Source organism: Monodon monoceros, unplaced genomic scaffold (assembly GCF_005190385.1).
Source record: "Monodon monoceros isolate NGI ecotype Baffin Bay Population unplaced genomic scaffold, NGI_Narwhal_1 Super_Scaffold_22, whole genome shotgun sequence".
Lineage (NCBI taxonomy): Eukaryota > Metazoa > Chordata > Mammalia > Artiodactyla > Monodontidae > Monodon > Monodon monoceros.
In genome coordinates, this window is record NW_021703779.1 from 110,401,062 (window position 1) to 110,427,901 (window position 26,840).

A 26,840-nucleotide genomic window follows, 5' to 3' on the forward strand; every position below is an offset into this window, starting at 1 on the left:
TATGAAGTTAGGTGATAGAGTTACCTATCTGACGCTTCTGTGGGAGCATCCCTATACAGTCTACATGTGCCCAGTGGCTATGGTAGGAGAGCCAGATCTGACGTGAGCAAGAGTCACATCTTCCCCCAGGGTGTGCTGGCAGCTATCAGCTTGGTAGAAGGTGGTGCTGGAGATGGAAGGGCTAGAGCCAGAGCCAGGGCTTCTTCTATGCTCAGCGGCCATCACCGCCTCACTGGGGGCAGAGTTGGTGCCCAAGGTACTGGAGCAGAAGCCCTGAAGGTCAGGTCCGAGCTGGTTCCTTTCCCTCTAAGTGTGTGCACCACCCCCCTGGCAATGGCACCTCTGCCACAGTGGAGAGCAGCACTGGAGCAACAGGTACTAGAGGGGGCCTGCGGGACAGGCCAGAGTAAGTGCTGGGACAGTCCCAGCAAGTTAGTCCGAGCCCCAGGCAATTGTCAATCTGCTGCTTCCTCGTGTGCATGCTGGTAATGGCTGCCTTCCCCTTGTTCAGAGGCAGGGTTGGGTCCGAGGCAGCTCCATTCTCTCTAAGTGTGAACACTCTCCTTGGCAGCAGCAGCCTTTGTGGCAGTGGAGAGCTGCACCAGAGCAAGAGAGGCTGTAGTGGGCACCCGGTGCAGGCTGGGGAGCAGGCTGTGGCAGTTGCGGGAAACCAGCCAGAGCTCCAGGTAGTTTTCAGTCTGTTTCCTCCGCCTTGTTCCCTGGGAGTAAGCAAGTGTGTGCATGCTCTTCGTGAGTGGAGTGTCAGTTTCTTACAGCCCTCTGGTAAGTCCCACTGGTTTTCAAACCAGCTAAGGGGACTCGTCTTCCCAGAGTCAGGCCCAACATGTGGCTTGAACCCATCACTACCCACAGAGGATCCTTGAGGCTGTGATATCCCCTGCCTCTTGTGTGTCCCCTCCTTGGGCACTTGTCCCAACTAGATCGCTTTTCCTCCCTTCCTGCCCAACTCTGTGCAACTCTTTCTTTATAGCCTTGGTTGTAGAAGAGCCTTTGTGTCAGACTCCAGGTTGTTTTCAGCAGGAGTTGCTTCATATGTAAGATATATTTTGATGTGTTTGTGGAAGGAGGTGAGCTCAGCATCCTCCTACTCTGCCATCTTGATCTCCCTTCCATCTGCCCCTGACTTTCCACAGGAGACAAGTAAGATGATCATCCTACATTTTCCCCCTTTGGACTTCCTCAGAGTATTTCCATACTAAAAGGTTGTTGTTATCTTTGCTGTTTTAGTGGCGATGATACTGTCTAAGACTTAAATTTGTAACAATCTACCTATAGCTGAAGAGTCCAAATCCAAGCTAAGGAAGGAGAGGTGATGAAGGTCAAGGAATAATGAGAATGTCCTGAGATGGATCTCTGAGGTTTTCATTTTCACAGATGCATTTTTGTGCAACGTGTATAAGTCATCTACCATTAGTTGTAAATCAATGTGACATTAATTTAGCCATTCATCCTTTTTGCTGCTGCAGAACTTAGAGCTCCTTCCTGGGCTATGGCTTTAAGAAGGCAATGCAAACACAGATATAGAAGTAAACTAATTTTGCAATAGAGATAGAAAGATTTAGAAATTTTAATATTCTTAAGAGACTATTTGATTTGTGTTGAGAGGGAGCTGACTTGATTTTCTTAGAGGCTCTAAAGAAGAGTGAATATGAATGATTGGGCAAGCCAGCATCTTTATAAAGGTGGTTTTTAAATTGCATTGCTTGGAGTGTTTACCATTTATTTACTTGACTTTTGCCCTTGCATGAAAAACCAAAAGGAAATATGTCTTACTTTGGTTTAAGAAGCTGGCGACGTGGTGCATGGGGAGTTAGAACTTAGGTATTATCTATCCCAGATTCAGGAAGTCAGGGAGATGAGGTTATACGAATGAAAACTTGTTTTCAAGGTTCCCTCCACTCTGAAAATTGGGGTTTCGCATGAGAAGTTTTAGTCCCAAAATAAAGGATTGGGAAGTGCAAATGTTGTGTAAATGAGAGATCTTTCTCTTTTTCCAACTTGGTACTCCTTGATTGAAAATCTTAAATTATATTTATTGATGAGTTAGGATTCACTTCAGAGCATGTTTAAAATTCAAAATGTGACTTGATTTTTAAATCTTTGATTTACATACTTTCAGGAACCCATTTATTATAGAAATCAAGAACAGCTGTGTTCTCCCTAAGGTTGATTGTTTCAGTCAAATCCTTTTAAAACACGAATTAAGAAGATTAGGATTTAATCTTTGTTTCTTCCAACAACAACAAAAAATCTCATCATAGAGTTAATATACCTCCTAGTCCAGAATGTGTTATCAGAAAGTACATATTCAGTACTGTCTACTTTTTAATCAATGGTATATTTATAACTTTTAGATTATTTTGTAGTTATGTCAGAAAAACTGAAAGATTTGCTCTTTTTATTTTTCCAAATTCACTGAATTTAGGAAGTTATAGGGTGGTGAACCTATCACTGAGCTATTTGGTGAGTATTTTTGCCGCAAGGTACTAGAAAGACAAGAACCATCACCAAAAGTAGGAAGAGGTAACTTGTGGGTTAGCTATTATACAATGTCTTGGTAAGAAGTTAAGCACCAAGTAAATCAATAACGATGGTACGCAAGTTTTGGAGAAGGTATTATAACAAAATGTTAGCATTAAAGAAACATTTGCAACCTACGAAGCCTAAACTATTTTTAAAAGCTCATATGGGCAGCTGAAGATGTATTTGTCCCATGTGAATACTAGAGGTGGGTGGGGATAAAACAAGTAACTTGCCATATCAAAGAGACTATGGCATACATGGAAAGTGTCTTTTAGAAATAGGAAAAAATCCAATCAAGGAGAATGGGGAAGCTTATACATTTAGCAGGTCATGTGCGAACTGTCATTTAGGCTGGTTGAAAAAAGAAAAATTGGCGAAATTCTTTAAAATCAGTCATAAGTTTTTAAGTTACTCAAAAGCAGGCAGTCTACTGGGTCTATTTGGTGATGATGGTGCAACAAACTTGACAGAAAAATAATAAACTTTAATGATCTATTTGTCTAATACAAGAAGATATAAGGGAACATGCTATCTCAATAATTTGTCCCCTGAAATTGATGACCAGGTTCAACTGTAATAAATGAACAGATAATCTAGGTCCAATTAACAAATTAAATATAGACAGTTCATCAGAACTATATAGCATCCTTCTATATTTCGAAGGAACTCAAAGTAAGGTTTTAGGTCTGGACTAATAAAGCACTTAAGTATAAGTTAGATTGACATGTATACACTGCTATATTTAAAATAAAACACCTTCCCATGAAAAAATAAAAATAAATAAAAAATAATAAATTAATAACATGCCATTTCTGTGAGGTTTGGAAATCTTTTTTTCTACTTGATCAGTAGTATATATTCAGCAATATGAGTTTAAGTAAGGTTAAAGGTTATCTTGTGGGAGTAAAATTTGAATTCAGAATTGTACACTGTTAGATAAAGGATATTTCTGAATCAGGAAAGGGCAGTGAATTTATAAATCTAAGTCATGCCTATACATCTGTTAACCTAAAACCTTATGCTTGATTCAGATTTTGTTGTAGCAAAATATTGATTTATTCTGGATTCCTACTGTGAGATGTGTTGTGAAAGTTCAACATATTACCATTTCCTTATGAGTACTTGCAATCATGATAAAAGCATAGAATCTTATTTCAGCCATTGATGAGAACATTACATACAGATAGGATCCCAAGTAAAGAAGAAAAAAAGGACTTGTAGATTCTTGGGTCTTTTGTGCTCTGTGTTGTTTATATGGTGGTTTAGAAGTATAGGTGCAGTGATTAGGATGTCCAAGTTGGAGAGAGAGGAGATTTAAAAGGTAACATTTTGCTGATGGAATGTAAGAATTTTAACAACTCACCTACCTATAGCTTAGATTAGGTATTCTCTCATTATCACTACCATTGCATTAATGTGCAAATTGTGTATATTCAGCTGCTTTATTCTAAAAAGAGTCTGGCCCTTTGGTGTGCACCAGAGACAACATTTGCTATAGGAGATTGTGATCCTTAGCAGGATCAGCTAAGCCCACTTAGTGTGGGTGATCCAATAGAATATGGACTAGTTGGCCATTTGGGATACAGTTGTTCTAACAAAGCACATGCGGAGAGTCAAGGGAGTTTGTATGCTTTTTTTTTTTTTTAAATGTGGTATTGTCATGTGATTTATTTTCCTTCATTTAAAAACTTGATGCAAAATGTTTGTGCTCTTTCCTTTCTTTCTCTCCCCGCCCCCCCTTAGAATAATATAGCCGATCCAGAAGAACTGTTCACAAAATTAGAACGCATTGGAAAAGGCTCCTTTGGAGAAGTGTTCAAAGGTATTGATAACCGTACCCAGCAAGTGGTTGCTATTAAAATCATAGACCTTGAGGAAGCCGAAGATGAAATTGAAGACATTCAGCAAGAAATAACTGTTTTGAGTCAGTGTGACAGCTCATATGTAACAAAATACTATGGATCATATTTAAAGGTAATGTGTACGCTGGATTATTTAAGTCATAAGGTATTTTCATTATAAGTATTTCTTTTTTTTTAACTCTGTTTTTCGAAAGGCAATGTCTTAAATTAGGATTTGACAGCCTTTGGTCTCCAGACAGAACTCAGCTCCATTTGTAGTGCCAAAATAGGCTGGTTTTAGATTTAGCAGCTGTATCCTGAATGCATCCCAGTACTCAGCTGCAACATTTTTCTACACCTGAACTTTTGGGTTGATAGAGGAACAGAAAGGCAGCTGAGCCTTGAGACATATCCTTTGCCTGGAAAGAGCTTTCTCCCTGGGCTTTTACACATTATTCTCAATGGTCCAGTCTGTCTCAACCTCTGAATTGATGGCATATGTAAGCATGTCACTATTCCATTGAGTTATGGTGGTTATTTACACATCTCTCTCTCCCTCTAGGTTGTAAGCTTCTTGACAGCAGGGAGTTTAGTTCAACCCGTCTTGGTTTTCACATCACTTAGCACAGAGCATGGCACATCTTAAGTACATGATAAATATTTGTTGAAATGGAATTAAATAGATTAATATCTGTTCCCCCCCACCAAAAAAAAAGTTGGATTTTTAGTTTCTAGGATTATGGAATTAGCAGACACCTGAAGTTCCAGCAGATGGAGTTATTACTGCATCACAGAAAACTCTTTGGTGACTAAAACCCGAGTTCTTGGGTTCCATATTTATAGAGTCAGGATTTGTGTCTATTGAAATATAAAACAACACATAATTAGAAAAATCTAGCTTAGAGTTTAAATTATCTTAAAATTTAAAAAATGTATCCCCATATTGATATTTTTTAAAGGAGGGCAGTATTAGTTAGATCTTTGATTTTCAGAGCTTACAAGGGGGAAGGTTTTGTTTGTTTGTTTGTTTGTTTGTCCATCTATCTCTAGGCCAAAAGGGTGTGTTTATAACCCATCAGGCTGTTGGCCTGCACAAAAATTGATGCTGTCTTTTTATGTTCTGCTGATCAAATATACCCTAGGATAAACTATCTATATTAGTTAATACTGATATAGAAATTCATCGATTTCCCTGGCTTTTTACAGAGCCTAACCTTTTTTTTTTTTTTTTTTTTTTTGGCTGCGCTGCACGACTTGCAGGATTGAACCCAGGCCCCCTGCAGGAGAAGCGCAGAGGCCTAACCACTGAACTGCCAGGGAATTCCCCACAGAGCCTAATTTATTCTAATAGTACGTGAATTAGGTGACTGTGGCATTAATGCATAGTAGAATGAATCATTAAATAGCCAAACAGTCACTATGTGTCACACACTGTACTAGGTTATGGAGATGTAAAAGTGAACAACTCCTGCCATTAAAGAGCTCACAGTCTCATATTGCACTAAAATAGTGTAGATTTTGTGATTGAATGTGTACAAGGTACAGATGAGGCATAAGTAAGAAAATGGTCACCTCTACCCTTTTTTTCCATGATGGTATGAAGGAAAGGCTTCCAAAAGGAGGGGATACTGCTGGTAGCTCCTATACAATATACTTTTAAGTGTTAGCCATTACTCTATTTTACTGTATACCTAATTACTTGATTCTTTGTGGTTCACTTTGCTTTTATATTCTTTCCTAAAAAGCTTATTTAGTGGGTCAGATTCCTTTTTAGGAATCCTATGGGGGTGGTCATTCAGTCTCAGTGGTTTTAAGTCTCCCTTCTAATTTCCATAGCAGGCGGGGTTGTAGGCAGCCCAGGGAATTTGTTGGTGGTGGTGGTGATGTGTGTGTGTGTTTTGCTTATTCTGGTTTACTCTTTCTGGATTGAATCCTTGTAATTCCAGACCCACTCTAGAGCAAATCTGAACACTTGCTATTTTTAGGCACCTGTATCAGATAAGCTAGTTTTGGTGACTGACTTATATTAAAGAAGCCCTATTTAAAATGCGCTATTGTATATTATACTGAAAATGGGTACTGACATGGTATTGAGTTTTATTGTTTGCTTACAACCTTTCTTTATTCATATTCAGTACTCACATGGAAAATGAATTATAACTCTGTTTTTATTATTTATTCCTAAGATTTCACATTTAAAAAAATTTTCCTCGTAGTGTACATGTACTGGTCACCCAAAAAATACTTAATCTTTTAATAAATCCAACTGATAGTTTGTTTTCTCCAAATCTTGATTGTTGAATGTTCTCAGGCCAGTTAGTGATACAAAACTGTTATCCAAGATGTCTTCTTACAGAATTAAACTGCATTATTTTTATCTCGTTTACCCGTCATTAATTAAAATACATGTTGAGAAAGCCTACTTTGAAGAACATGTTACTTCATGATAAAATTGTAGAAATTCACAGATGGCTGCTATTGATTACATTTGTATCTAGATTATCTGTACACACACATGTTATCTCTATATGGATATACATATATATGCACAGAGAAAAAGAAATATGATTTTATAACTCTTTAATACCATTTATTTAAATTACTTTCTTAAATTGACCACTTGTTTATTTTCCATTTATATTAAACCATAGTGTGACTTCACAGGCTTAAATTTTTTTAAACTAAAATCACATCAAATATAACAGGGTTCTGTTTAGTTCAGTCAGTAAAATCAAGGCTACATCCTCTAAGTACCATCGGAGAACTGCATCATCAATCGACTTATGTTCTTGTTGTGCCCCATCCTTCCGTTTCAGATGACATGGGAAATTTTGTGAGTCAAGTTAATTGAGTAAAGTAGGATACAGGTTCTTCTCAGGTTGTCCTAACACAGGACATAACCAAGACCCTCACTGTTAGCTGGAGGAAAATTTATTGCACTTGAGAGAAAATTATATGCTCTCTGCAACTGTATGTAGTTGTAGCACTTTCCTTGAGACATGCAGAAATGTACTAGGTATTCATTTTGACTGAGCTCACTGTATAACTTCGTTTTTAAAAACAAGAGTAAAAACCAGACAGACACATCAGTATGACCACAATATTTTCCTTTAATTTTACTTCACTGCAGATTTTCTTGACAGACAAAGTTAGTCTTTATGACGAGCGCTAAAATAAGCAAACCCTTCCCTTCTGATCTCATAACATTGGAAGAATCTTTTATAATCTTTAAATATTTTCTAGTTCGATGTAAATCTTAAAATGAAGCTCACTCAGGCATTGAATAGAACTTGAATCATGCCTTTATTTGCTGCTGAAAATTGCTTTTAGATTTCTGTTTATGTTAAGGAAATATGCCCCCCTCCCCTTCACATACCACAACGACTGATATTTATTTTTTAAAAAAGAATTGAATGCTTGAAGTAAAATATTCCAGAATAGAGTCTGTACAGCTTTGTTTCCTTCTCATTATTTTTCCTGAGACTTTTGTGTGTGCTTATTTCCAATGTATGGCGACTGTTTCTGGAATATTTCTGGAATATTCTTTAATTTTTAAACATCATAGTTTTCTTATAAAACTTGAAAGAAATTGGAGAGGGAAATATTTCCTCCTTGTACAGTGGTTTTTTCTCTCAAAATAAGAATAGCTTTAAACTTCCTATAATACACCTCTAAGAAGCCCCATATTAGATTCAATTAAGCAGATAATTTATTTTTCGGTCACCTACTCTGTGCACTCCTCTCATTCTGCATATTTGCCCTGGTCGGTCTCATCTACTTTATTCTGACAATTTCTAAATTCATGTCTCTGGTTTCAGCCTCTCTCCTTAGCCCCAGATAGGTATATCTAACTTGTCTCATATCTCCCACTTATCTGTGGGTAGGTACATCAAGTGCAATAACCCAAAACGTGGGGAATAGCATTTAAAGTGGGGCTTGAGTATGATTTTGATAGGGTTTGGGATGTGAGGGTGGGGTATAGACAAGGCATTCTAGACTGGAAGAAAACGATTCCAAGGTGGTAAAGTATCTGGCAAGATGATCTCTACTATTCCTTGCAGTGATATAAGATTTCACATTCTGTTTCTTTTCTTATTGTGGTATAATATATATCACGAAAGTTACCATTTTAACCATTTTAAATGTACAGTTCTGTGGCATTTCATGCACTCATGTGATTTTGCAACCATCACTAGCATTCATCTCCAGAACTTTTTCATCTTCCTCAACTGAAACTCTGTACCCATTAAACTGTATAACTCCCCATTCTCTCCTCACCGTAGTCCTTGGTAACCACCATTCTACTTTCTGTCTCTATGAGTTTCCCTACCGTAGACTCTTCATATAAGTGGAATCATACAACATTTGCCCTTTGGTGACTGGCTTATTTTACTTACACATGCTGGTTTATGTGGTCAGTGTTATGACTGGCTATCTGCTTCATAGACCAACCTACTTAATTCAACATGTACTTGATCTATGTTCAATAATTATCTCATAAATATATATAATGGGTATTTTAAATGTTTTTTAAACATTTTTTCTATGAGCAAATGAATTCCAAGTTCCACAGTAGCATTTCTCCCCCCTATAGCCAAGTGTCTGCTTTAGTGGCAAATTCAAAGGCCCCATGGGGTGATGGAGTTGATACTCCAGACACCAGTGATTTGTTAAAACTAGGCTCCAACTTCTCCCCAGTAAACAGTATAACTCTGAAGTACTTAACTCTTTTTTAAAATTTTTATTGGAGTATAGTTGATTTATAATGTTATGTTAGTTTCAGGTGTACAGCAAAATGAATCAGTTATACATATACATATATCCACTCTTCTTAAGATTCTTTTCCCATATAGGCCATTACAGAGTATTGAGTAGAGTTTCCTGTGCTATACAGTAGGTCCTTATTAGTAATCTACTTTATATATAGTAGTGTGGGTATGTCAATCCCAATCTCCCAATTTATCCCTCTTCCCCCCTTACCCCCTGGTAACCATAACTTTGTTTTCTACATCTGTAACTATTTCTTGAAGTACTTACTCTTTAGGCGTTCTGAATTTTGGAACAGAGAGCCATTTCTTAACCCCTAACTGACCACCCATGTTGATGCAGGGCTTTTTTTAAAATTTATTTATTTTTGGCTGTGTTGGGTCTTTGTTACTGCGTGTGGGCTTTCTCTAGTTGCGGCGAGCGGGGGCTACTCTTCGTTGCGGTGCGCGGGCTTCTCATTGCGGTGGCTTCTCTTGTTGCGGAGCACGGGCTCTAGGCGCATAGGCTTCAGTAGTTGTGGCGCGTGGGCTTAGTTGCCCCGAGGCATGTGGGATCTTCCCAGACCAGGGCTCAAACCCGTGTCCCCTGCATTGGCAGGTGGATTATTAACCCCTGCACCACCAGGGAAGTCCCTGCTGCAGGACTTTAAACTTAACTCCTCCAACCCATTGTTAAAACATTTGGATCATTTTATAATTGGAGAAGTGACATTTTTCCTTCAGGGACTTCCTATACTTAAATGTGCCAGATATATGGTTATGGTTTAGAGGTTTAGAGTCATTTGGCTCTTTTGGATTTGTAAACCAGTATGTAGATATCAACTTAGTCTTTTAAATTATTTAAGAACAAACCAAACATACATATTTGCATTCTCCAACACAAACATCTTTTACCAGAAATCAAAGATAGAAATTGTAGTCCCCCAAAAGAATACAAACACAGAGTCTAGGTTTTTTGGTTGGGTTTGGTTTGTGATTGGTGTTTTCATTAAGACCTGCTGTGGACAAGGAACAAGTAAGAGCCTGTGTGGGTTAAGCTTCCTTGAGTAGGGAGGAGCCCCACTGGCTCGCTATTCCTGCCTGTGCCCACTCGGGCCTCGCTTCAGTTCCCCTGCCTGCCTCACAGTCTTCTGAATGTTTGGACCTATGACCATCCTCCAGCGAGGTTTGTCTGCAGAAGTGACAATCAGAAGGAAGCAGCCAGAAAAGCTATGAGGCAGCTCTGGTTCCCTGCCTGTTTCAGAAGAGTCCTAGATCCACTGAATAGCTCGCTTGCAAAGAGGAAGCCTTCTTTTCAGATCGGGAATTTGCTTAGTCATAAGTTTACGACTTTTTAAGCTTTCTATGAATACATTTTGGTAGGTTTCTGTTTGAATCGGTACCAAAAAAAAGACACACATTGTTTTTAACTTGGAAAACAGGCGCTTTCATTCATGCAGAACTGCAAAACAGATAAACATGTTTTATAAGATCTTTTTATTTTTCTTTGAATGTCAGGTGAATGGGAAGCATTCTGAATTCATGAGGTAGAATGTAGTACTTAGGAAAAAAACGTGGCAAAAGATAAACTTCTCAGGCTGTACGGCATTGTGAGAAACACTTTTTTCTTCTGTAGAAAAAAATAGGAAGACTCATCAGGTTCACAGTTCTCATGTTCTGAGTCCTAATTTCTATACATGGAAACAAGTTACATGAACCACTCCTGGAACTCTTCTCCTCTCCCACTGTTATGGGGATTTATTTCCTCTCCTGCCTACTGTATACACCACTCTTTCTCTTCTCAGTTCAAGCTGGCCTGCTGTGACAGGAGAGAGTTGATGTCAAGATGGGCGGGGGACATTGTTCCTTTCTTTCTCTTATACATTCTACATAATGTCAGCATCTTAATTTAACTGAGCCTTCCCTCCCCGGACCCTTACCCTACACCACAACCCATTCCCCCCCACTACAGTGTCCCCTAAACACTCATCATCATGTTATTGGAGTCCATTCTCTGCCATAATAAAGCCCCAGTCTCATGGAGACACTTGGAAATTTTGAATGGAACTCCTAAGTACTTCCCAGGGATTTTGGAGTTTGAGGACTACTGGCAACAGCTTGAGAATCTTCATTCCACAGCTCGGACCGTAAAGGTGAGAGATGTGTTCCTGGCATCCCAAATCGAAGCACGACACTGAATATATTTTCCCCTAGAAACATTGTTATGGTATAAATGGTAGTGTCTCTGGTATCCTTTCTGCTATACTATGGATACCTTTGTGTTAAATTGTCTTTTTGGAGGACACTGCTCCAGGAACCTAGGCATTATTTTTATGGGAAAATGCTTGCTTTCCAAATTCCAAACATCTTACTTAAAAATGGACTTTTGGAACACAATCCATTCACAACTTGGCTATTGGCCAGTTTAGCAAAACCAACCATTCTGCTTTCAGTCAATTCTGTGGTCCTACAGTAATTCAGAGAATACCACTCATGAAATGGTATGGAGAGAGAGATGTCTTGCATATTTCAAAATATAGCTGAAAGAAAAATGATTTAATGATTTATTCCAAATTTTATCTGATGTAGCTGAATGGTTTGTGTGTGTGTGTGTGTACACCTATTTTGTAATTCAAACAGACGTGTTCCCCCTATGAGCTCCATTTCCTCTTGTACAACTTACAGTGAAGTTAATTCTACATGAATTAATCATAATGCTTTTTAAGTTACACACTCCCTTTCTCTTATCCATTTACCTCTGGAGAGAGGGGGGTCAATGTTCTTTTTAGGTTCCATATGTGTACGAAAAATTCCCGTTAATCCTGGTTGGTAAAAGTTGTAAAGTACATTAAAACAAAAGCCAAAAACTAAAATAAGGCACAGTACCCAGTGTCCTCAAACTCTAAAATCACATGGGAAGTACCCAGAAGCCCCATTCAAAATTTCTACAAGTCTCTATTTACCTCCTCATTCTTTTTCTTTTTCCTCCTCATTCTTTAGTGTAACTATCTTTTCCTTTCAGTATCATTATTCAAAATAATTTAAAGTGATGGTTTTTTCTGGGTTTTATAAAAGTTGCTAACAGTTGAACAATAAGGAACAATAATGTGTTATTTATTTAGCGATATCATATGGTAAATCGGTTTCAGGGAGGGCCAAGACTCAGAACTTGACTTTCATTTGTAATAGTCTATGGAAAAATATATTCTGAGTTCCAAACAACTAATTTTAAACCTGTATTTTAGAACCAGTACATTAGTATGTCAGATTTAACATTTATGCTAGTATGTTACTTGGCTCAGGTTTATAATTATTAAACTATTTCATGGCTTTTACAGGGTTCAAAATTATGGATAATAATGGAATACCTGGGTGGCGGTTCAGCACTGGATCTTGTAAGTATTTTTAAATAATTACACACATATATCCATACTTGCACTTTTTTCTTTTAATTGGAGTAAGCAATGGTTTTTGGACAAGCTAAGCAGTTGTTTAGTTAATATGTTCACTCTGTCTTCAGGACTACTACTCTTATATAGATTCAGCTATATTGCAGGGTTCTGCACATTGCTGGCATTCTTAAAGTATATAAGAAATGCAAACAGCTTAATAAAATAAAATTCCCCCCAAATTAGGAATGAGTGTGTGACAGTTGCCGTCAGTTTAGAGTTTTTACTTTACATGCTTATCCCTGAGAAGACTCAGTGTTCTTAGATTTTTAAAAAAGATATCATTCAGATAACTGTCTCTAAAATTGGCTCTTGGGTTCTGACCAAGAAGGCCTACAGACCCAGCTCTCTGCAGAGTTCTCTCTGCCCCTCTATAGGTCATTTGGAAATGTGATGGCATCTTTGTCACAATGACTTGGAAGTGCCACAGCCATTTTAGTGGGCAGGGACCAGGCTGCTACAATCCTGCAGTATGCGGGAGAAGTTCTAACCAATGAAGATATGTTCGTGCATGAAATGTTTTTGAGAAACACTGGTTGTTTTCCCCAAGTGGTGTGATTCTGTCCGTGTTGTTCCCCGCCTTTTAAATCTTTATTAATATGACATTGTATTTAAAATGCAATATGAATGACTAGAGACAAGTTTGTGTAGTAGAATAACCACTGGGCTGGCCTGTGGGAGTTTGAGGTTCTAGCGCTGGCTCTATTTATAACTAAATCTGTGACTGTGAACCAGACACATAAATTCCTTGGACTTGGATGTCCTATAAAACAAAGAATTTGCACTAAGCTCCTCTTCCATGTTTAATATAATATGACTTTTATATAATATGCTTCTGCCTTTGAAATTATAGAGTCTGCTGTTTCTAAAAGTAATTTTAATTCTTATTTTTTAAAGTGGAGATGAGTTTTTCTGACTAAAAGTAATCAAATATTTTTTAAAGGCTTTCATCCTGACTGCCAATGACTCCAAAGTTTCAGATAATCCTGTGAACAGAAATGACCATAAGCGATTTTCTTCCCTTTAAACAGAACCATACTTAAACCATTCTAAAGAAATGGTAATTAAACTTGATGAAGAGCCTCATCTTCTAGGAATTCATCGCAGTTTAATCAGTTGCTGAGTTTGGTCATCCTTCCTTGTGTCTAATGTAATTCTTATATCCTAAAGCTAGAGTTCATTTTGTTCTTTCTCTCTCCTCTCTAGTGAGAGAACATAACTGGTGTTTCTTTGGATAATAATCCTTCATGCCTATGGAGTCTGGTCTCATTCTCCTCTTGCCGTTAAATGATCTCAGCTCTATTTCTCTTGTCACATGGTTTGATTACACAATAATTTTTTCATTAGCTCCACAAGAAGCCTCACAATTGCTCCACGAGCCTCCTTCCACTTCTTAAATATTAAGAACCCTTTCCAAATTTATCACAGTTAACTGCCCCCAAAAGTGCTTACCATGTCACTTCCCTGTTTTGTAGGCATTGGCAAAGCTAGTGCACTGCTTTCATCGGATTTCTGATAGCAATGTGAAGCACTGGACACTGGCCCAGCCCTAACTAATACAATCTGTATCCCCAGTAGTAGTTTGGTCAGTTTTATGAAATCTCTGAATGAAATGATTGTGAGATCATAATCTCATTCTGCCATTCTGATCTCCACCTAAGTACAACAAATACCTATTAGCATAAATTCAATGAACTTAAAATGTTCTTAAAATCAAGAGACCTAGATCCTAGTCCTGGTTCTGCCATTGATTAGCTGGCTAATACTGGGCAAGCCATTTAACCTGTGCCTCAAATGTTCAATGAAGAAATTAGATGAGTAATCTCTCTAACTCTGTTTTTCTAGCCCTAACGCTTAATGATATTGTGATTTAATTATAAACCTCATTTGACTGGACTTTGTAGGCAGAGCAAGTGATGAGAAAATGTGCTACTTCTTCATATATAGTCCTGTACGAATGAATGCTATCATTTGGGGGAATCTAAGAAAGGATCAGGCTTAGAGGAGGGCACTGCTACCAGGGACAAGAGAAATCAGGAGGGATGCTGGGTAGAGTGTTCATCCCTTAAACTGGTGCCTGACTAATGGAACATGATTATGACCAGTATTGATGTCAACATTATACAGTGTATACCTCAAGATTCCCTCCCATTCTAACAAAAATAATTAGTTGTATGTGAACAGACTTTGAGCATACTGTACATTATTTTATTGAATTGATTATACCTTACTTCTTTCCAAACAGAATTGCAGTGACTTACAACAAAAACACATATAATAAGGTTAAGAGAATAAAACATGAGCACCAAGGGAAAAAGTTGGAAACAGTATGCTAACTGTAAGAGAAAGCATAACAAAACATGGTGCATTAGGGACTGGCTGGAAGTCAAAAGAGTATGAGGAACACCCCCAAGCCCACAAGTAGATAGTCTCTGAAAGGGAAAATGTCCCTCTCTTGAATATCCTCAGTTGACAACAGAGGCAAATCACACAAGGCCAGTACACTGCCCTGGGGGCAGAAGTGTTAGCTATTAGAGACATGATATGGTCTTCAGTCTTTGGAGAGAAGCTCAGTTGTGCGCTCCAGGGACAGTCGACCAAGATCTTGCGTCATCTCTCCCAAGGTTGCGTTGGAAATTTTTTAAAAAGCAATCTGTGTTCCATCTACTTTACCTTCCTTCTCTTTCCAACTCCCTTATTTCTCCTTTTCTGATCATTATCATCATGGCTAAGGAAACATTTTAACCACAAGGTTTGGGACAGTTTTCTGTCTGATAGTGAACAAGAAAAACGCAGCTCTACCACCACCCCATTCCCATTTCCCTGCCACCCAGGCGCCCCTACCATCCCCCTCCGGTACCCAGTTAAGTGAGATTTTACTTTTACTGAATTTTAAACTGGACCTAAGTATACCAGATAAGCAACGGACCACTTTTCTGTTTGTTTTTACTTAAATATATTTTTAAAATTCTGTATTATCCAGGGCACTTTTAGAAATCCTTCAGAATGATAGCTAGTATCTTTTATATGGACCTTGCCCAATTTCCTAAGTGACTGAGGGTATACCTCCTCTGGCCCTGTCAACATTTTATAATCAGTGATACTAAGTACTAATCTTAAGTAGTATGACATTTATCTTTAACTTATTTGGTAGTACCTCAGAATTTCATTGCCAGCAATCAGTAAAATAGTATGCCATTTTCACCTTTTAGATGACTTTAATCACTGCTGTTTAAAAAGAAACTTTTGGGGTGGAAGTTGATATATTTGAAAGTAAACAGATAATGTTACCTAGGAAAGGCACCTATTGAACTATGAACATCCCTGGAGTATACTATATATCCAGAGCATAGTTAATATTAAATGGTGAGACCGAAGTGTGGTTTCTATTTTAAGCTGTTAAATTTCAACATGAAAGTGCCCTTTATTCAGAATAAATATGGCATTCATGAAAGATGAAATACAGAAGGTGCCAAAGAGCTGTGAATCCCTCCCAGTGTGAGGCATAGTGGGCAATATTTGATTTTCACCACCTCTTCCCTCCTTCCAGCAAACAGAACTCTACCTCAGCTCTGACTTTAGATTCCCACCCTTTCCTGTAATAATATTGTACAGTCCACTGTTTGTGCTTTATGAGGTACCAGAATTTTAAAATAACCATTTATTTTAAGGAGAGATTTTCAGATATTCCATTACAAATTCTCCTGAAACCTAATCATTGCTTTCCTTGTATTGCAGTTAAAACTACTGGCTTTAGTACAGGGAAATGTGTTACATTTATTTGAAAAAACGTATCCCTCCATAATTTGATATTTTTTACAATGAAAGTCTGAATAGTTTAATTATTATATTCCTAGCTAAAATTTAAATCTGAGTCTCAAAAAAGGCTCTATGCTTTACAATGTTTTTGAAATACACAAATGCTAAGAACTGTGCTACAGCTGACCTATATGATCAAATTTGGTTGCTGCAAAAATCTTATGGACCGTCTGATCTAAAAATCAGTTCGGTGTAAATATTTAATAAGTTTTAAACAGCAAATGCCAAAATTTAAGTAGCTGATTTCTTTTTTCCTATCTGAGAAAAAGAAAGCTAGTTCTGTCATTATTTAAGCATGTTTCTTAGATCTTTGATGTAAATATTTAAGAATCTTAGGATTTGGAGCTAGTATATAGGTTGTACTATCTTTCAAGATTAAACTTAATCATTAAAAAACCCTTTCTGCCCTTTGACTTAACTTTCCTCACCTTTTAAAATTTTCTCATTTGTTTAAATATTGGTTTAATAAACAGAACTGCTTCATATATCTAAGCGATTCTCTTATTTCAAAGAGAATGTCAAGTTCGAACTTCATTGTTCCAAACTTTTACATGTATATGTATGTATGTGTTTTTCCCCCTAAGCTGAGAGCTGGTCCATTTGATGAGTTCCAGATTGCTACCATGCTAAAGGAAATTTTGAAAGGTCTGGACTACCTGCATTCAGAAAAGAAAATTCACCGAGACATAAAAGGTATACAGAAGTCTAATGTGAACCTGAGAAAAACAGATGCATTCTGAGGAAGCTGAGGGTTTTTTCATCTCTTTTTCCCTCCTAGCTGCCAATGTCTTGCTCTCAGAACAAGGAGATGTGAAACTTGCTGACTTTGGAGTTGCTGGCCAACTGACAGATACACAAATTAAAAGAAATACCTTTGTGGGAACACCATTTTGGATGGCTCCTGAAGTTATCCAGCAGTCAGCTTATGACTCAAAAGTAAAGTGTTACCTGTACAAACTATTTTGTTTTTAATATTAAGTTTTATATAGCGTACTATCCTATTTAATAAACTGCCTTAATACTCCTTCCTTTTAAAGTATTCATAAAGCTAGAGTCATGTCAGTTGTTGCTGGTAAATCATACGTTCCCTTGTTGCTGGTAATATTTGGACCTTCTTCCCTTCAGTGGCCTTTCATCCTACTTGGAATACAATCCAAAGTTCTTACTATCACATATGTGTCTCTCTACAGTCTGGCCCTTGTCTACCTCTGGCTCATCTCTTATCACTCTCCTCTATTTTCTTTTTTTTTGATCTCTCTTCACTTCCACTTTTTAAAAAATTAATTTGTATTGGCCCTCTATTTTCTATCTGCTTCAGCCACAGTGGCCTCATTGCTGGTCCATAAACACAGCAAGTCCCCTCTAGCCTCAGGACCTTTGCACTTGCCTCTCCCTCTATCTGGAATAGCCTTTCTCCCAATTAGGTCTCTGCTTAAACATTACCTGCACAGAACAGTCTTCCCTGGCCATCCTGTGTAAATTTGCAGCCCTTTTACCTTATTCATTATTCCCTTATCCTGATTTACTATTTTCTTCACAGAACTTAGCACCATCTGACATCCTATTATTTATTTATTTATCTGTCTCTTCTACTAGAACATAAGCCCCTTGAGAGCAGGGATTTTGTCTGGTTTGGTCACCACCTGAGTCCTCAGTGCCTAGAATACAGTACCTGGCACAAAGTAGAGTATTTGATCATTTTTTTAAATAAATGAATTATATTAATAAAAATTTATTAACATCACATTTCTTGAGACACTTTCATATTGTATGACCGTTAGACTCCACAGGTTATTTTGTGGCATTATGTTGGAATGGAATTTCAAGGTAATTGTTCTTTCCTCCTTACCTTAGGCTGACATTTGGTCACTGGGAATTACTGCTATTGAACTAGCCAAGGGAGAGCCACCTAACTCCGATATGCATCCTATGAGAGTTCTGTTTCTTATTCCAAAAAACAATCCTCCAACTCTTGTCGGAGACTTTACTAAATCCTTTAAGGAGTTTATTGATGCTTGCCTGAACAAAGATCCATCATTTGTGAGTATATATGCTATGACTACTATTTTCTATGATCAGATCTACATAGAGCCAGTGTGGTTTGTTCAACAGTGAGGAATACAGTGCCTGTGAAAACTGTCTAAGATCCATCCAGGAACGTGATTCTTCCCTCTATGTTGCTAATTTTGTTTAGTTGTTGACAAGATCCGTAGTTCCTTCTCTCCTTCCCCTGCATCTTTTTCTCTTTTTTCTATGGTCCCTAGCTTCTTCTTTATTCTGTTGATCATTTCCTATTTCAGGGGGAAATAAAGTTCATTTTCTAGGGTGTCATTATGAAAGTATATGTATAACTATTCACAATGATTTTTATTCAAGTGTGTTTTCATTTTTCATGAAAAGTTGTTTGCGTTTCACTATTTTTTATTTAATGTTCAGAAATTCCAACATGAAGTTGTATACATTTCCTGAAGTCTAATGAGCTCCATTCATTTACTTGGCAAAGTTGATGACAGTTGTTCTACTGTTTTTAAAATAAAGCTGCCCGATGACTTCGAGAAACTAGAAATATACAAGAACTGAATTTGATGTGACAATTTTTAAGTTGCTAATGGATATTCTCACAGTAATAAAATACTAGGGGGAAAAGTATCCCCCACAGCACCTGGTGTTTGTATTTAGATGCGATATGAATTAATGTGTGATGAAGAAGGGGGTCATATGATATGTACAGATAATTAACAAAGTTACAGCCTTGCTAGTTTTCACCCTTTTTTCCAATTTACAGTAAATATAATAAAAGTATTTTAAAGCACTATTTTGAAACGTTTTTAAATTTTTACTTAATTATCAAAGTCCTGCCATGTGTTTCTCTGCTTTTAAGAAAGCCCTGCTGCCTGTTGCTAGTAGGTAGGCCACCTTTTGCCCATTGGGCTTTAGCAAATTGGTACCAAAATAGTGAATTTAATTTGGTTGCCTTGAGCCACTTCAAAAATAGAATTAGCTATTGTCCTGTGGCATTTTAGTTATCCTCATATCTGCAGACATACTTTTACACCTTTCGGCTTAATAGCTGAAGTGATTTCTTATCACTCCTTGCAATCAAAAGAGCCTAGAAATATTCATGCATCCTTTCTTTTTTGTTCCTTAGCGTCCTACAGCTAAAGAACTTCTGAAACATAAATTCATTGTAAAAAATTCAAAGAAGACTTCTTATCTGACTGAACTGATAGATCGATTTAAGAGATGGAAGGCAGAAGGACACAGTGATGACGAATCTGATTCTGAGGGCTCTGATTCGTATGTACCAATTATTTAATTTTTATGTAGATAGCCCATTTTAATATTGCATATATTTTAACTGTGATCCAATATGCTTTCTCTAGCATAAAATATAAACCTTATTCTAAAGTCTGACTTTAGAAACTGTGAAAATCTTTTAAAATCACCGTCTGTGAAGTACAATGAATTTGGAAACACGTTTTTTTTCTTAGAAGTGAATTGCTTTAGTTTTGAATGGTCTCGGTCTAACCCCTAGTGGATACTTGAGTATATTACAAAATTTTGGAACAAGATTCGATTTAAGGTGTTTTACTAGTTTGCCCAAAGTGATGAGGAGCAATGTCTTCTCTTACTTTGATGGCAACCTGCAAAATCCCTCTGGAGAACTAACGTTTCCCAGCTCTTGGCCATGTACCAAACCGTGATCAGACCGGGACATTGAAATATTCATTTATATCTCATTTGTACACCCTAAAAAGTTGCATTGTTTTTTAACTGCAGCATTTATACTAACATTTTAACCTCTAAGTCCATAATTTAATTTACTCCTTCGCTAGCTGAATTGACACAAAGGCAACACCAAATTTCTTTAGATATACTACTTGCATTTATGAGAAATTGCCCAACTTTTAAAAAGTCTGAAAAATACCAGGATAGTTGTTTTTACTCTGTTCTAATGGTTGTTGGCCTTAGCTGCCCAATGAGAGTCACCCATGGAGCCTTTCAAAAATGTAAATCAACTATACTGCAATATAAAATAAAAATTAAAAAAAAATCACAAGCCATGCTACAGGAGATCCTGATCTAGTCAGTGGGAAGGGGTTGGGGCAGGGCTTTATATATAGTAAGAGACCTTCACGTGTGATTCTGGTACACACTTAGAGTTGAGAACCATTGCTATTCTTCAGTAAAAAGCAGTGTCGATTTGAAACTGAGATCAAATGATTTTTTATACATCGGGACAGTTCTCCGTTCGGAGTCTGGCTGCATTGATTAGGTATTTTCACCAAGCTGTATCATTTAGGAACTTATAGAAGTATCTTTGGCAATCTCTTTAGGGAATCCACCAGCAGGGAAAATAATACTCATCCTGAATGGAGCTTTACCACCGTGCGAAAGAAGCCTGATCCAAAGAAACTACAGAATGGGGCAGTATGTATATGGAGATGATCACTTCCTCTTGGTAGACTTTTTCGAACTATATAGTGAGAGTATGATGGCCAAAAATTGTTAGAATTTAATACCCCTAAACGCTCATCTACCTCACTGTGTCCATAGTAGGTTTCATTTGCCATTCGTTTTGAGCTAATTAAGGAAAGGTCATAGAAGTCATTTAAGTGGCGATTGGTATGTTTTAAAATGCATTTTACCTAGAGATATCTAAACCCATTGGAATCATGTATATCAGTTGTAATCCTCTAAGTTAGAGAACTTATGGATGACGGATGGGAATTAGTGATGGGAAGAAAGCATGGAAACTTGCCCCGTATTGGGTCTTTTGGGAGGAGGATTCCAATGAATGCACATGAATGATTATTTTAATGTCATGTGTATAATCTGTAATATTTGTTCAAAGGAGCAAGATCTTGTACAAACCCTGAGCTGTTTGTCTATGATAATCACACCTGCATTTGCTGAAGTAAGTACAGATTCATTAGCTTTGGATATCTATTTTAAGAAGTATAATAATTTTAAATGTTATAGCTATTGATCTTTCTCAGCTTAAACAGCAGGATGAGAATAATGCTAGCAGGAATCAGGCAATCGAAGAACTGGAGAAAAGTATTGCTGTGGCTGAAGCTGCCTGTCCTGGCATCACAGATAAAATGGTGAAGAAATTAATTGAAAAATTTCAAAAGTAAGCTTGAAATGTCATTTTAAAAAAACTATTTTGACATTTTCTGTTGCATGTTCATTTATGATGCGATAATATAATTACCTACTTGATTGAGTCATTCTGTTTATTCCTAACAAAGTCAATTCTTAATAGTCATATGCTTGAAAACTGTTTGTTTGTTGCCCATCTTAAACATTAGCTTTTGGAATTATTATCTTCGGGCATTACAAGGTAGTTTTCCACTGAACGAAATGGCCTGGCTTTTTTTTTTTTTTTTCCCTCTCCCTGTTAGTAGGAGTACAGACAAAAGGTCAGGGGACATATTCTTATTTGGACCCTTGTAAATACCATTGAGGAATGCTTTCATTCTTGCCACTACTCTTATCACACTGCTGTTCACATTGTTTCAGTGCTAAAGTTCATTAAGTTTAACCCCCATAAGAAAAGTTAAGGATTTTAGGTAGAGAAACTCAAATGAAGACTCTAAAAGGTTCTTATGTTGGATTTCAGTTTCTATACTGCCTCTTGAACTGTTGCTTTAACTTTGTTCACATTCAATAAAGTTCTTACATTTAATTTTTAAATTCCCTTTAAAAACAAGACTTTTGTATGCATATACAAACACAACTCCTTAGCTCAAGCAAGTTATAAAAAGCACTACTAATCTTAGCCTTAATCCCATTATATTGCTTCTCAGTGCATCTTTATATTCCTTTGTATTTGTGATGCCGCTGGGATCAAGTTGGAACAAACCATACAGCCTGTAAAACACATAATCTCCTAGATCTTTCTGGCTGATAAAGCCTATTTATACTCATCAACTAAAGCCCCTCTTAAAATCCCTTAGTTTTTAGTGGAAACCTCCCCTCTTTTCCAATTTGCAAACAAATCAATTGGAAGTTGTAAAATCAGACCCAGAAGGGATTTTTGAACTGCTTTACATTTTAACGTTTACATGATGAGACGCAATACAATTTTTGTTTGCTGAATCAACTCTTTCATTGCAGAGTTCATACAGATGTAAAATAGACACATGTATAGTTGTATATCAATTTAAGTTTTTCTTAATTTTATAGGTGTTCAGCAGATGAATCCCCCTAAGAAACTCCTTGTTAGTGGCTTCTATTTCATATGGACCCAGAGAAACCCACCAAAGCTACTTCAAGCTTAACAATGCTTAACTCATGAGCTCCACGTGCCTTTTGGATCTTTGCGACATTGAAGATTTGGAAGAAGCTATTCAACTATTTTGTGATGGTGTTTATCATTTTATATTTTAAAGAGATTATTTTGTAAGGAATAACTTTTAATACTATAGTTTCACCTGTATTCTAGTAAATGTTGAGATGCAGTTTTGCTTTTAGGTATCATTATTACTTAAGTTACTAGGATGAATACCTTTCATGTTTTGATCTTTAGTTAACTGTACAGTTATGAAACATACAGGTCTTTCAAAGTCATCCTAAATATTCAACTTTTGTAATCATCAAGCCTCAAAAAGCTTTTTTTTTTTTTTTAAACACAAGCATATTCTAAAAATGACTACTGGTGGGGAGGCGGAAACAAGTCACACGTTCTTAAAGCAGAAGGTTTTTTTTTTAATTTATTTTTGGCTGTGTTGGATCTTAGTTTCTGTGTGAGGGCTTTCTCTAGTTGTGGCAAGCGGGGGCCACTCTTCATCGCGGTGCGCGGGCCTCTCACTATCGCGGCCTCTCTTGTTGCAGAGCACAGGCTCCAGACGCGCAGGCTCAGTAGTTGTGGCTCACGGGCCTAGTTGCTCCGCGGCATGTGGGATCTTCCCAGACCAGGGCTCGAACCCGTGTCCCCTGCATTAGCAGGCAGATTCTCAACCACTGCGCCACCAGGGAAGCCCAAAGCAGAAGTTTTTAATAAGCTCTTAGAAATGAAACCTGGAAAATTATTGACTCTTCTCCCAAGTGGGTATGATATTCCAGGCAGCTCAATGATGATCACATCTGAGAGCCCTGCGTTTGAAACATTTAGAGGCAACATGTAGCAACAGAGGCACCTCTTGGTGTGCAGTATTTACTTTCTCTTATAGAAGACACAATTGACCCTTATTTAACATGGTTGGAAAGTTAAAGCAGTACTAATTAGCCAAGGATGGATTTTTGGTAATACCGGAAGAATTAGTTTTTAATTCATTTTTAAAATCAACTCAAATCGCATATTATATGCCTGGCTTTGGGGAGCTTAAAAGAAGCTGATTATCATGTGATTATAAATACCTGATCAACAGGTATGAATATAATTTACACCAGCATATTTTTGTCATGGTCATAAAATGTCCTATAAACTATTTATACATTTTTTTCCTCATAACTATCCAATACATAAACATCATTTGTTCATTTTTGAAAGGGTATTTAAATAAGCATTTTCTAGTTCATATGAAAATAACAATAGTACAGGATGATTTCTGTCTGTACAAAGGTAAGTTAGACTGTACAGTTAATTTTCAGTTATATTTATGGTACTGTTACATGGGTAATACCTTTTTCTTTTAAGCCCAGTATATATATTATGCCTGCCTAAGTTCTGAAGTGGGGCTATATTTCGGTAGTTGTAGAATCATTGATATTAATTAGTTTTGATAGTTAATGTTTTATTGTTTGGGTCTGAACAATTTGGTTTTTGCACAAAAGTCATTTTAATAAACCTGAATAATTGCCAAATATTAGAAGAAAGATTTTCTTCAAGTGAAGAATACAGTTTTTAGTCAAAGCGGCCATTACCTCTTCCTTTTTTGTAATAATACAGACACTTGAATAAGTTGTTTTTGTGTCATATGCCAAGAAAATTTTTCATTGGTGCCTATACTGTAATAATTACTTTTAACACATTGTATTTTGAAGTAATAGTTCAGTTAAATTTTTCACCTGCTATGTAACTGAAACTCAATTACAGTTTATAATTTGTAGAGGTCTGGTGGTAATTTTGCAGCTCATATCATGTATCAAATGAATATTTTTGTAAAAATAAAAGCAACAAATTTTTAAATTGATTATTTGAAACTGTACAGCACAGCTGCACCATGGATAGAAAATTGTATTGCTTATTCATTATAGTTATTAGTCCTGTAAACTGTTTCTGGGTAAGCGTACTTCAGTGTTTTGGGGGGGGGTTAAAAATAAATATTTAAATTTCCTGGTCCCCAATGTTACTTTTCTTGAGGTGGGGGTATGGTGTGGTATTTTAATTGTTTCAAATCATTTCTCCTGTCCCCTTTCATTTATTGTTGGAACTTTTACACCAGTGTTTCCATTGGAAACTAGAAGGTATTCTTCACATTTTATTAAACATTGATTATAGCTCCAGTGAATATGTCCTGATTTCTGCCTCCTGTCCTGACAAAATTATTAATAGAGTCCTCTTTCACTCAAAAAAATGTCCTTCCTAGGTTACACAATAAACTTTATGGTCACCCTAGTTATAGTTTTATTAGGAAATTTTATACAGATTTGAACGCTCTATTTCTCTGGGGGAAACAAATTTCACAAAGATTTCTAGAAACTGAGATGAGAAATAGCATATAATCCTAAAAGAATTTGAGTTTTTCCTAGAGAAAAGGTCAAAGATGAACTTAATATAGCTTTGAGTATCTATAGGATTAATATATAGGTGATTGGGTTTCAATATATTCTTATTATTAAATAGCTATTCTAGACTTGTGAGTTACCGGATTCGATTCCAGGAGCAGGAAGGAAAGTGCTAGCATGTTGGAAAGAGGTAGAGTGAGGTATATTCAAAGGGATTTTTGTGGTGTAAGGACTAGGAGAGTAAGAAAACTATTCCATCCATCTTTTCTCCATTCAGTCATATATAAAAATAGCTTGCTTACATAATTGCATCATTTCTTTGAAGTCACTACCTAACATTATCTTGTAAGTATGTTTTACTTACCATTAAAATCAATAAAGAAAATAAAATTCTCAAATAGAATGCTATACCTTCCAAGGGAAATAATAGAAAAATTTTGAATCGGCCAAGAATAGAATTTTGAAAAAAAAAAAAGAATAGAATTTTGGTTCATTAACTCAGCCTGGAGTACTATCCTTTTTTTTTCAGCTACCCCAATTCTACCACTTCTCCATCCCTGACTATACATTTTTACCTGCTTCCCTCCTTTTCCTTGTTCTCTAAATGTCCCTTCCCTTAATTATAGGCTAGAGCCAATTACTTCTGAAACTGACTGAAACAAAATGAAGTTCATACTTACAACTTAATTTTCAAATAAATGGGTTTCCATCACTCTTTATTAAAATGCTGTTCATCTCATTTCCTTGCCTACATGCACACAACAAGATATGGCAAAAAAAAAATGCTTGCAGGAGAGATTACATAAACAGACCAACATGTTAACTTTTATCTTTCACTACATATTACAGCTAGTTAAGAATAGAGAATAAGTCAAACATCATATTATCCACATCAGGCAGATGTCTGGCTTTAGAAATTGATCAATTCCTGAATTCCTGAGGTTTAGAATTCTGCCAAGTCCTAGATTAATTATAAACTTGTGTTCTGTTGAGAGGATCTATGTTCCTTCTTGTTCCTGAAATATAGGAGAGCCATGCTCCCCCTAACATATGTTATAAAAATTGAAGTCTTTGGGGCTTCCCTGGTGGCGCCATGGTTGAGAGTCCGCCTGCCATTGCAGGGGATGCAGGTTCGTGCCCCGGTCCGGGAAGATCCCATATGCCGCGGAGCAGCTGGGCCCGTGAGCCGTGGCCGCTGAGCCTGTGCTCTGCAACGGGAGAGGCCACAATAGTGAGAGGCCCACATACCGCAAAAAAAAAAAAAAAAAATTGAAGTCTTTAACATAAAACAGGGCCATTTTTACTGGGTCCCACACGAATAATGAGGACTGAAACCTTTAGTTGTAGTATTGTTTAAGAACAACATGACCAACACACTCACAGTCTACTAAATCGCTAAATGATATCAGAACCCAATTCTATAGGTCAATCCATATTGTCACTGTTCTTCAGTGTTGAAGAGCCTGACCTTCGTTTATAATGTCTCTTTGGGGAAATGTATAATGGAGATGACAAATACCCACCTCACTCTGCTATGGGGCTGGTGAGGAAAGGACATGTTCCAGAATGATTCAGAGGGAATAGAAGAGTAAGGCTTGAGGAACGGGGCAGAGCTGGATCTTTCATAAGCTAAGTGCCTAATCTTAGAAGAGTCCCTTAATACCAATGCATAGTAACAAAGAAAGTGGTTTTTGCAGAAGGTTCCTTATGTTTCACCTAAGTTAGTAACATGGAATTGGCCTGGAAATGTTCATAGGGTTCACGTT

The 26,840-nt window shown here is 37.0% G+C and overlaps 1 protein-coding gene across 2 annotated transcripts in view; it reads left to right on the forward strand.

Moving 5' to 3' along the window:
• The window catches only part of STK26 (serine/threonine kinase 26), a 63,516-nt gene extending 40,299 nt beyond the window's left edge, over positions 1-23,217 (forward strand). For both annotated transcript variants that reach the window (XM_029240338.1, XM_029240339.1), the window contains 10 exons: positions 4,288-4,518; positions 12,469-12,525; positions 16,983-17,091; positions 17,177-17,334; positions 18,253-18,438; positions 19,547-19,695; positions 20,736-20,829; positions 21,254-21,316; positions 21,399-21,535; positions 22,591-23,217. In XM_029240338.1, coding sequence (XP_029096171.1) covers positions 4,288-4,518; positions 12,469-12,525; positions 16,983-17,091; positions 17,177-17,334; positions 18,253-18,438; positions 19,547-19,695; positions 20,736-20,829; positions 21,254-21,316; positions 21,399-21,535; positions 22,591-22,615 — 1,209 coding nt within the window. In that variant the 3' untranslated portion in view covers positions 22,616-23,217. The remainder of the gene's footprint in view (positions 1-4,287; positions 4,519-12,468; positions 12,526-16,982; positions 17,092-17,176; positions 17,335-18,252; positions 18,439-19,546; positions 19,696-20,735; positions 20,830-21,253; positions 21,317-21,398; positions 21,536-22,590) is intronic.
• The last annotated feature ends 3,623 nt before the right edge of the window (positions 23,218-26,840 follow it).